Consider the following 12,236-nt stretch of genomic DNA (forward strand, 5'->3'; position numbering starts at 1 on the left):
TTTTCATCAGTATGCATTTTTTGATTCATTCAAAAAACCAAAAGAATATAAAGAATAAAAATTTTTAGATTTTAAAAACTAAGACCTATGAATATATTTTGCAGACACAGGTTCTGATTTTAGTTGGATAATGTAAAGCATCAGGAAGGAAATTTTTTTTTCTAAATACAACTGTTATGGCTTCACATTTAAAAAAAAAAAAAAGAAGAAAACCCATAATGTCATTTGTCTGGGTGAATAAACATTATTATATTATGGTATACAAAACAGAAATACGTTGTTTGTAGTATCCATTCTTGATAAGGTGCACTAATAATAGGGAAATAAATTGTAAATAACAAAGGATAATTTAAAATTCATTCATAACTATTTTTAAAGTATATTCATATTGTAACTAACATAGACTATCAGGCCCAGAAGTAGATATTAATAGGGCATGGCAACCCACTCCAGTATTGCTGCTTGGAGAATCCCCATGGACAGAAGAGCCTGGCGGGCTACAGTCCATGGGGTCGAAAAGAGTCGGACATGACTGAGTGACTAAGCACAGCATAGCACTTGTTAAGTAGCAGAAAACAAACTGGTTCTTAACCTTGGATTAAATTTATAAGGGGAAGATGCTGGAAGTCAAAATCTGAAAACTTTAGAAAGATGAAAATATTTTAAAGTTTAATCCAAGTGAGAAGTTTCCAAGTTGCCTTGTCATTCCTTTGAGATAATGGTGAAGTCTAGATACTACTAAGAGGTATAAGTGGTATAAAGGAGTAGAAAACGTAAAATCCTACAATAATAAATTTAGAAACCTATCTTCCTTTCCTTTATATTTTTCTATGTCCTCTAAAATAACATTATGAAAATAGCTCCTCTTTACTGAGCTCGCTGCTTTACATACATTATTTCTAATCTTCAATAACCTATAGAGTACATATTAACACTATCATTTTATACCTGAGTACACTGAAGCTGTAAAAGATTAAATAACTTGTTCAAGGTCACAAAGCTAGCGGTGGTAAAATCACCTCTAAAGTTTTGACTTATGTATAGGCAGCTTTTTGGTCCAAAGAAGAAAGCTTGGCAAACAACCGTGAAATCTTCTCTGTGCCCAGAAACAAAAGAAAAAATAAAAAACGAAGGCAGCATTATCTCAACTTAACACAAAGAGGCAGGAAGGTTGCCTTGAGAAAAAAATATGCAGAATTCTGGTGACTGATCATTTCTGGAATTCCATTTAGTAACATCTAACAGCAGTCAAGTAATTAATCTCAATAACTTTTAGACTGAATATGTACAATAATTAAAGACTACCTTTACTAATCTAATACATATATACTTCACAAGTTTATCACTAAAGAAAGTAGATTTAAAACTTCTCTATGATTCTACAGTTTCAAATTATTTATTTTCATTTTGCCACTATGGGAAATCATTATTGCAAAGGAGTTAAGGGCAAAGGCCATGGAGAAAGACAAGACTGGATAAAATCCTGACTTCTTAGATACATAAGCTTAAGCAAATTACTTAACCTCTCTAAGACTCACTTTCTTTATCTGTAAAATAAGGTTATTAATATCTGACTCAGAGGGTTACCACGGTGAGTAAATGAGATAATGTGCATATAGCATTTCACACAGTATCTGATATATAAAGTAAAAGTGAAGTCGCTCAGTCATGTCCGACTCTTTGCAACCCCATGGACTGTAGCCTACCATGCTCCTCTGTCCATGCGATTTTCTAGGCAAGAGTACTGGAGTGGGCTGCCATTTCCTTCTCCAGAGGATCTTCCCAACCCAGGGATCAAACCTGGGTCTCCCGCATGGTAGGCAGACGCTTTACCGTCTGAGCCACCAGGGAAGACTTATCTGATATATAGTAAGGGTCCAATAAATTTGTTAGGGTAATATATTTTGGAGACTTATTTTTTATTGGGATAGTTTATACCAAGCAAAAACTTTAAATTTTAAAGACTGTGGAGCTATAACACAAAGTGCAAAGAAAAATAAAGGTTAAAATTTCATTTCTGAATGCTCTTTGGAGCATGCCTTCTCAGTGTTGCAACAATTTACCAAGAGACTTTCATAAAAAATGCAAACTTTAAAAGAGAAAAAGACAGACTGTTAGTCCTTTGAAATTCACTAGGTCTTCTGTATGTGATATGGAAACATACTTAAAACATAAAGCAGAGCACACTATTGTAACAGGTCCCTGCTACATGAACACAACTGTTTCTCTTAGAACACAGTCAATTTCCTCATCCACCACTGAGGGGAGCTGTAATCTAGGAAAAGGTTTATATGGCACCACAAGGTTATTTCTCAACTTTCTCAAACCTTAATATATTGATTTAATAAACTCTTACTAAAATACTTTTTAAACTAACTTGACAAGTACACCTGAACTCTCTTTTGGAGGCATTACAAGAAATAATAAAGCTTATTATCTATATGGAACCATAACAGTGGAATCTCTATTCTTCTGTGCTTTTTCTTTTTAGCACTTATTTAACATACTACATATGTTAACATATATTTAACATATATTACATATTTATATTATATAGCACAGTATATATTTTACACACATTAATTTTTATTCTTTCTCTCTCTCACACACACATACACACAAACAGAAACTCCATGAGGAAGAGATTTTTTTTTTGCTTTATATTCCACTCTATTTCCAGCACCTAGAACAGTGTCCAGCACAAGATATACACTCAGTGAATTAACTTCTACTGAATGAATGAATTCTGGTTCATTTAATTTGAAAGCTTCAGATATATTGTAAGATGATGTCAAATAAAGTGAACTGCTACTGCTTGAAAAATGTAATGTCTACTTACCATAAATTTAGGTTTAAAAGAAAATTTCTAAGAACAATTTTTTAATCATATAGATGAGTATACAGAGATCCCATGAGAATGATTGAGTATATATTTATAGTAGAATATCTCTTAAGTGATCTGAATGCCACAGAGAATTGGTCAATTAAAGGGAAAAATTATGAATATTGATACACAAACATTTTACTTAATATATATTAATGTGTTTCATTCACCAGTTTTCATGGCCTATTCTTAGAGTATCACTTTGTTGGTATCCATCTTCTCATATAATCAACAGTTATAATGTATCATTAGTGTATTTTCAATCACTTAATTAATTTTTATTAGAGTATAGTTGCTTTACACTGTTGTTAGTTTCTGCTGTACAGCAAAGTGAATCAGCTACACATATACATACACACACTCTTTTTGGATTTCCTTCCCAATTAGGTCACCACAGAGCACTGAGTACAGTTCTCTGCACTACAGAGTAGGTTCTCCTTGTTGCTGTTGTTCAGTCTCTCAGTCATGTCCAACTCTTTGCTGACCCCATGGACTACAGCACTCCAGGCCTCCCTGTCCTTCACCATCTCCCAGAGTTTACTCGAAGTCATGTACACTGAGTCGGTGATGCCATACAACCATCTCATCCTCTGTCATCCCCTTCTCCTCCTGCCTTCAATCTTTCCCAGCATGAGGGTCTTTTCAAATGAGTCAGCTCTTCGCATCAGGTAGCCAAAGTACTGGAGTTTCAGCTTCAGCATCAGTCCTTCCTATTCAGACTGATTTCCTTTAGGATTGACTGGTTTGATCTCCTTGCACTCTAAGGCACTCTCAAGAGTCTTCTCCAGCACCACAATTCAAAGGCATCCATTCTTTGGCGCTTGATCGATTATATTACCCAGCTCTCACATCCATACATGACTACCGGAAACCCATAGCTTTGACTAGATGGACCTTTGTTGGCAAAGTAATGTCCCTGCTTTTTAAAATGTTGTCTAGTTTTGTCATTGCTTTTCTTCCAAGCAGCAAGCGTTTTTTAATTTCATGGCTGCAGTCACTATCCACAGTGATTTTGAAGCCCAAGAAAATAAAGTCTGTCACTGTTTCCACATCTATTTGTCATGAAGTGATGGGATTGGATGCCATGATCTTCACTTTTTGAATGTTCAGTTTTAAGCCACCTTTTTCATTCTCCTCTTTCAGCTTCATCAAGAGGCTTTTTAATTCCTCTCTGCTTTCTGCCATAAGAGTGGTGTCATCTGCATATGAGGTTATTGATATTTCTCCCAGCAATCTTGATTCCAGCTTGATTCCAGCCCCACAACCTTGATTCCAGCCCAGCATTTTGCATGATGTACTCTGCACATAAGTTAAATAAGCAGGGTGACCATATACAGCCTTGATGTACTTCTTTCCCAAACTGGAACCAGTCCATTATTCCGGATCTGGTTCTAACTGTTGCTTCTTGACCTGCATACAGGTTTCTCAGAAGGCAGGTAAGGTGGTCTGGTATTCCCATCTCTTGGAGAATTTTCCAGTTTCTTGCAAGTCAAAGGCTTTAGCATAGTCAATGAAGCAGAAGTAGATGTTTTTCTGGAGTCCCCTTGCTTTTTCTATGATCCAGTGGATACTGGCAATTTGATTTCTGGCTCCTCTGCCTTTTCTAAATACAGCTTGGACACCTGGAAGTTCTCGGTTCACACACTGTTGAAGCTTAGCTTGAAGGATTTTGAACATTACTTTGCTAGCATGTGAAATGAGTGCAACTGTGTGGTAGTTTGAACATTCTTTAGCATTGCCTTTCTTTGGGATTGGAATGAAAACTGACCTTTTCCAGTCCTGTGGCCACTGCTGAGTTTTCCAAATATGCTGGCATATTGAGTGCAGCACTTTCACAGCATCACGTTTTAGGATCTGAAATAGCTCAGCTGGAATTTCATCACCTCCACTAGCTTTGTTCTTAGTGATGCTTTCTAAGGCCCACTTGACTTTTCATTCCAGGATGTCTGGCTCTAGGTGAGTGATCACACCATCCTGGTTATCTGGGTCCTGAAGATCTTTTTTGAATAGTTCTTCTGTTTATTTTTGCCACCTCTTAATATCTTCTGCTTCTGTTACATCCATACCATTCAGGTTCTCCTTAGTTATCTATTTTATATATAGTATCAATAGTATATATTTGTCAATCTCAATTCCCAATTCATCCCACCTCCCTCTTCCCCCCTTGGTAGCTGTAAGTTTGTTCTCTACATCTGTGTCTCTATTTCTGTTTTGCAAATGAGTTCATCTGTATCATTTTTCTAGATGTTACATATAAGCAATTCAGTCACCTTTAAATGAAAGCAATATGTAAGGACAAAAGAGAAATATCTGAATGCAAAATCCTTTCAGATTTTCATAAATTTTTCCCCAATTTTTTACAGTTGCGTTTCCAGATTTGACAGCAGTTTTTAACAACTCACTTCTATCAACTCTTTCTAAGGCATTTTAACAGTTTCATGAAATAATTCTTCAAACTGATAGTTCACTGGCCTAGGAAATATCTAATTAAATTACATAATTACAACAACAAGCAAACAGCATTACATTATTACCTTTTATAAGAGGTCTTGTAAGGGGTCAAAAACAACTTACAACTTACTTGGGAGAGGAGTGTGTAGAAGTATGTCAGAGAGTAGCCTACTAACCATGTTGACACATGTGGTATTAAAACCAGGATGTCTTATGGATCAAATGGAAAGTATGAGGTAATACATGTAAATTAAGTAGAGATTGACGAGAAGAGTTTCTACTGTAATGACATATGGATCCTTCATATACTATCTGTCACTAGAGTCTACTTTTTAAATTTTTCTTCAATATAGTTAATGGATGCTACTGTAATTCCTCTCTTAAAAAGAATACTCCTTTAAGGATATTGAGTTTGACTAATCATTCATTTACTCACTCCTTCACCAAACATAAATGGAGCACCTACTGCACAGAAGGTGTTATATAAAAAAAAAATTACAGTGGATACAGAAATAAATGGAATAGAACTTCTCCCCTATTAAATTTACTTTGCCAAGCAAAAGCCCTGTTAGCACCTCAGAAAGCTGACCTAGGTTTTTTCAGAACATAACACACATGCCCAATTCTAGTCTATCTTCCAGGTGAGAATATACCACTTTCTTTTGTTTTGTTTTAGGTTTAATTATATAAACTCATTCTTTCACATTAAATAGTTCACTACTTATGATGGCTGTCTTAATTTAAAGTATGTAAATTAGTTTTGTTCTCCATTAAGTTGATGAATTTTAAAGAGTTTAGTCACAACATTCATGCTTTTTCCCATGAATTAAGAGTAAAACAATTTCACCATACTTAAGAAGTCTGGTAACTTTAACCTATGTAAGTAAATAATGGATACATTTAATATTTATCTTTTTCTGTTTAAACTCTTAAAAAATATACATTATGCTAGTCAAATAGGTCAAATCCCATAACTGTCTCTTTAAAAAAAAAAACTGCTGTAAAAACAGGTAAAAGTCAACAATGAAAAAATCATAAATTCATCTAATAAGGACCAAATGAAACTATTTGTTATTTCTTGCACTAGGTTCCTAGCAGTCATCATTATTATTGCTGTCACTATGATTAATAACTGAGGAATTAATTGTGTGTTCCTCCCACATTCTGAATAATTTTACTTTACTTTAGATTAGCTCTTCAGCACCTAGATTCCCCTAGATTTTGACCATCTCTTTAAATATGGTGGTTTTTGTTTTTTTAACAACCACAGCTGAGAAATTCAGTTTCTACTAGAAAAGTTACTATCTTCCTCTACATAAAAGGGAGTTGAAACCACAATTCAATTTTCTTTCTTTCTTTCTAATCTGGCATAGGAAATGACTATTATAGCAACAAGAGTAGAGGGAAAGAACTGTTGTGCTGAAAAAGTTCAGAATAGGAAACTTGCAGTAATACTCCCATTCATTCCAGAAATAAAAATATACAGAAAATACTGAATATATATGCCAATATTGACTTTTAAAGAAAGATATAGATTAGGGAGCTATTAACTGATTCCAAAACGACATGCTAGATAACTTTTAAATATTTCATTCCCCATGAACTTGAAAACAAAAAATTTGATCTATAAAGAGATAATATTCAAAAAAGTTTATAAAAAATATTCCTATTGATGGAAACAAAGTTATCGGCCTAGAAAATCCCTATGAAATGATTTAGTAGAAACCTTTCATTTTATAGATGAAGAAATTAAGCCCTGGAAAATAATCTCAAGGTAACCAGCTTTGAAGGCACATTAGGATTTATTCACAATTGTAACCAATCCAAAGTTCATGTCTTCTCTACACTAGGACATGGGAGAAAGAAAAATGCATTTTTTTTCAAATAAGGAGGCAGAAGGACAAGAAGTCAGAACATCTTTCATCTATTAAAAAGCATAATGATGCCTGGGAATTTCCACAAATGCAGTGTTCTCTCCGCAACACAACTCAGAGTAAGGTCTCCAAAATTTTCTGATGACACAGGAAAACTTAATCTCTAGTAAACAGTTCAATTAAAATGTTGGTTTTATAAAGTTTTTAAACAATACGAATAATAGTTAAAAGTCACCTATATTATTTTTTATTAGATTTTTGTGAATCTAATTTAGCAATAAACACTAGGAGAGGAGAAATGCTAATGTATTTTATTTTCCATTTTCCTACTATGGCCATCCCCTCTTCAGTCACTTTAGCAATAAACAGGCAAATCAGCTAAATAAGCTTCTGAGCTTATATATATTTTTCATAAAAAGGATATAAACATACTCTTCAACTTGAGAAACATATACTCCAATATGGAAAGGATGATTCAAAATATAACTCTTTATCTCATGATTTGTTTAAATCTCACTGTCTTAATTTTAGTATTTTTCTGTGCTGTGCTTAGTCACTCAGTCATGTCCAGCTCTCTGTGATCCCAGGGATTGTAGCCTGCTAGGCTCCTCTGCCCACAGGGATTCTCCAGGCAAGAATACTGGAGTGGGTTGCCAAGCCCTCCTCCAGGGGATCTTCCCAACCCAGGGATTGAACCTAGATCGCCTGCATTACAGGCAGATTCTTTACCATCTGAACCACCAGGGAAGCCCAAGAATACTGTGGGTAGCCTATCCCTTCTCCTGGGGATCTTCCCAACACATGAATTGAACTGGGGTCTCCTGCATTGCAGGCAGGTTCTTCACCAGCTGAGCTACCAAGGAAGCCCAGTATTTCTCTATTGACTTTTAAAATATTTTTATAAAATATGTAACACAGAACTTAAAACAATTTTCCTAAAATTCTATAGATTTGAATGTACTTTGCATCCAAACCTAATCTGTGGCATATAGCTTTTTTTAAAACTTTTATCTTTCAGTAACAGTTTATAATCTTATTTCTCAGAATTTAGAACTGCTGTGCCTCTAAGATTAATCAGATGTATAATAAGAACACCTTTCTAAACATATATAAAGTTATTGTTTACATACATCTACCATTAGTTACAACCCAAAATTAACAGGCTAATTCTTTAGTACATCAAGTTAACAGAGCTATGTAACAGAGCCATAAATATTGAAAACCGTTAAAACCATCCACTGGGGAGAAGATTTTAACTCAATGAAAGCTAGATTTTTGAGGCTGTAACCAATTTCAAGAAATGTAAGTTAGTTTGTTTTCAAAATCTCAATGCTACTCCAAGTACAGTGTTCAAAACTATCACTACAGAAAAATCAGTACTGTTAACACGTGCGAACCTTTAACACAATGACACTAGCTTTACATCCAGCCACCAGAACTCCTTCCACTGTATCTGGACATGATCTCCCTCCCAAGCTCCCCAGATCTTTATGTCTAAAAATGGCCCAGCTACTGTTTGAAAAAGTGTAAGATTCCTCTTACCACTAAAATATAAAACAAAATCACTCACAGAAAGGAAGAACATGCTGTTTTATAAAGCATGTTATAAAACTGTTACAAATATATTTTAGAACTGTAATAATGATTATGATAATGATGCCAATAACAATGATAAAAATTAATATTCATTGAAATTATTTAATCATCACAACCCTATAAATTGATTCCTGAGAAGTTAAGAAACTTACCACAATCACAGAGCTTATAAGTGGAAGATCTAGGGCTTGCAATCTGTCTCTCAGACTTCAGAACCCACATATAGTTTCATTGCCTGTCTTCCCTAATCTCCATTCAATCAACATTCATTAAACAACTACTATCTTCCTGCAAGTCACCTGGGACTCCATCATAAAATGCAAACTAATTGAAAATGATTATTAAAGTACTACTTGAGAACCCCTCAACCCAAAGAGTTAAAGCATACACTTTATTTTCAAATATTTCTAAAATCATTCATAATTTCATTCAACAAATGTTTAAAAGAACATTTATGTTATGTGGGAAGCACCATGTCATATGCTAAATAGATAAGAAGATGAATAAGACATGATCCTTCCCTCAAACTCCCAACAGAATACATACAGCATATACATCATTCAGTATCGATGAGTAGTTTTACTTTTATGTTTTTAACAAAAATATTGGATTGGCCAAAAAGTTCACCTGGGTTTTTCCATGACATCTTACAGAAAAACCTGAAGGAAATTTTTGGCTGACTCAATGTTCACAAATAATTCTGCTACTGGTTATTATTTCACTTAAAAAATTCTAAAAGCTACAAATCACTAATTTTTTAATAAGGCAACATTTCTTCTACCATCAAAATGCCCCTTAGTAATGTATATAGTTAAAAATATGAAAGGTGACAGAATTTACAATTAGCTTACATTTTCTATGACAAATGTCCACTCTTTATCTTCAAATTCCTCTGCATGAGGATCCTGTAACAAAAGCAAAATGTAAAGTTGAAATACATTTTTTTAATCCAGTCAATTCAGTTAGGAAAATACAAACTGCCTTGATTTTAGCTTTTACTAACTTTTAAAAAAGGGAGGGGCAGAATGGCCTGCTTTTAAGAAACTTTCATAATTTATCTAAATTTAAAACATTATTTTTATTAAGAAATTCTCTATCTTACTTAGGTTAATAATACATATCATTATTTTCCATCACTGCATAAAACAAGACAAAAGGAAACCATAAAAATATTTTATGACAGAGTTTACACATGGAATCTAAAAAAGTGGTACAAATGAACCTATTTACAAAACAGCAACAGAGTCAAAGATGTAGAAAACAAACTTATGGTTACCAAGGAGAAAAAGAGGGAAGGGATAAATTGGGAGATTGAGATTGACATACACACACTACTATATATAAAATAGACAACTAATAAGCACAAGCTCTACTCAATACTCTGTAATGGTCTATATAGGAATTGAATTCTTCACGTGTAGTATGACCGATTCACTTTGCTGAACAGCAGAAATTAACACAACATTGCAAATAATCTATACCCCAATAAAAATTAATTTAAAAAAGAAACCCAGGGACAGATAACTTAGTGAGTGAACTATTAAGAAGCACTTTTTGTGCAGTGTTCAGTCACTCAGTCATGTCTGACTCTGTGACCCCATGGACCGTAGTCCATTAGGCTTATTTACTAAGATATTGATATCCTTATTTTTATACCTCTAAGTATTTTGAACTCAAAGTATTACTTGAGGCAAGGTTTTCTTGGTGAGAGGTTACATATTATAAACATCTGGAATTTCAAAGTACTGCAAAGATCTTCATAACCTACACAAAATGACAAATCTGACGTTGATACCCCCATCTGCCCTCCATCACCAGAGGCCTGAGAAAGAGTAACAGATCCTACAACCAAATGCAGCTTTTTTCTAAATGAGTCACACTTTAACCAAGTATTTGACAAATATTTATTGGCTACTTATTATACAAGGAATTACAGAGGCATTAAATGGATTCAAACATAGTTGTCCTTGCTTTCAAAGACAAACACAACTAATCTAAATACATAGATGATGAATGAAATACATGGTTTTACTAGAGATTAGAAGACAATACATTTCTTAGAGGAAGGAACAGGAAAAGCTTTACGAGTGAGGAAGCATTTAGACTAGGTGGGATTGTATAGGATTTCCACAGACACTAGAATAAGTAAAGGCGAAAGGCAACAGATTTTAAGCCACAAAAGGAAAAGCAGTGGGGTAGTATCATAAGTGCATTTAACTTATTCAAGTTCAACTTCATGTTTTAGAGGTGGGGGAGGGATGGAGGTACTGAGAGTGAGAGTATGTGCAAATAGATGCTATTCCCCTACTGTGTCTCATGGACCACATGCTTCTCATAGGGAAGCTCCTTATTCATGACTGATTCCACTATAGTCTATTATTAACCTTCAGTTTCTACTGCCACAGCTGAATTTGGGTCCTCATCACTTTGTGCCTAGGCTATTTCAAGATAAAAGTAACTGCAGCACTCTCAGTCTCTCTGCTCTCCAATTAATCTTGTACACAGATTAATTCTCCTAAACCACAGTTCTGACCATGTAAGTACCAACTAAGAGTTTTTTAATGATCCCTACCACCTATGGGATAAATTTCAAACTGCTTCGTTACTTCATTTTTGTTTATTTTTCTACCTTAAAAGTATGGTGACTAACTGATTCTAAGCTGTCTTAAGGCAACTATGACAAATCCACACAGTGTAAATCCACACAGATAGTATAAAGACCTGCCAAAGGGAGTTTATTTGGTGGTGGTGGGCAGGGGCAGACAGGAAAGGTTAGAAAGGAAAAAGAGGTAGAGAACTCTACTTGCTACTTATTTCCCCAGCCTGGCCCTGCCCAGGTTTGTGGAGGTTTATGGAGAATGACTACTGTAATTAAAGGTTAAAGGATTTTTTTCATGAGAGATTTAGGAACCAAACAGTGCTACTTTAGAGACCAAGTAATAGTGTGACACAATGCTTAGGAAAAAGATATATTACTACCCTTCCTGCTTGCCCCCCACCCGTACCACTGTTGAAGAATGCAGCCTAGCTCGAGTGCAAAAGTGTAAAAGCTCGAGTGCTTTTACAATTAATAGCAGTGTGTGTGTGTGTGTGTGTGTGTGTGTGTGTGTGTGTGTGTGTGTGTGTGTGTGTGTGTGTGTGTGTGTGTGTGTGTTGCTCAGTCATGTTCAACTGTTTGTGACCCCATGGTGTGTGTGTGTGTGTGTGTGTGTGTGTGTGTGTGTGTGTGTGTGTGTGTGTGTTGCTCAGTCATGTTCAACTGTTTGTGACCCCATGGACTATAGCCCGCCAGGCTCCTCTGTCCATGAAATTCTCCAGGCAAGAAGACTGGAGTGGGTTACCATTTCCACCTCCAGAGGATCTTCCCAATCCAGGGACTGAACCCAGGTCTCCTGCATTGCGAGCAGATTCTTTACCGTCTAACCCACCAG

The 12,236-nt window shown here is 35.1% G+C and overlaps 1 protein-coding gene across 43 annotated transcripts in view; it reads right to left on the bottom strand.

Annotated features, from left to right (window-relative positions):
• EHBP1 (EH domain binding protein 1) overlaps nucleotides 1-12,236 on the bottom strand; it is a 392,290-nt gene that overhangs the window by 276,313 nt on the left and 103,741 nt on the right. For all 43 annotated transcript variants that reach the window (XR_014081759.1, XR_014081760.1, XR_014081758.1 and 40 more), the window contains one exon: nucleotides 9,657-9,710. Coding sequence is in view for 29 of the 43 variants with exons in the window: in XM_081588411.1 (XP_081444537.1) it covers nucleotides 9,657-9,710 (54 nt within the window). In the remaining 14 variants the exon portion in view is untranslated. The remainder of the gene's footprint in view (nucleotides 1-9,656; nucleotides 9,711-12,236) is intronic.

Source organism: Giraffa tippelskirchi, chromosome 4 (assembly GCF_054371585.1).
Source record: "Giraffa tippelskirchi isolate mGirTip1 chromosome 4, T2T-mGirTip1v1.2.pri, whole genome shotgun sequence".
Lineage (NCBI taxonomy): Eukaryota > Metazoa > Chordata > Mammalia > Artiodactyla > Giraffidae > Giraffa > Giraffa tippelskirchi.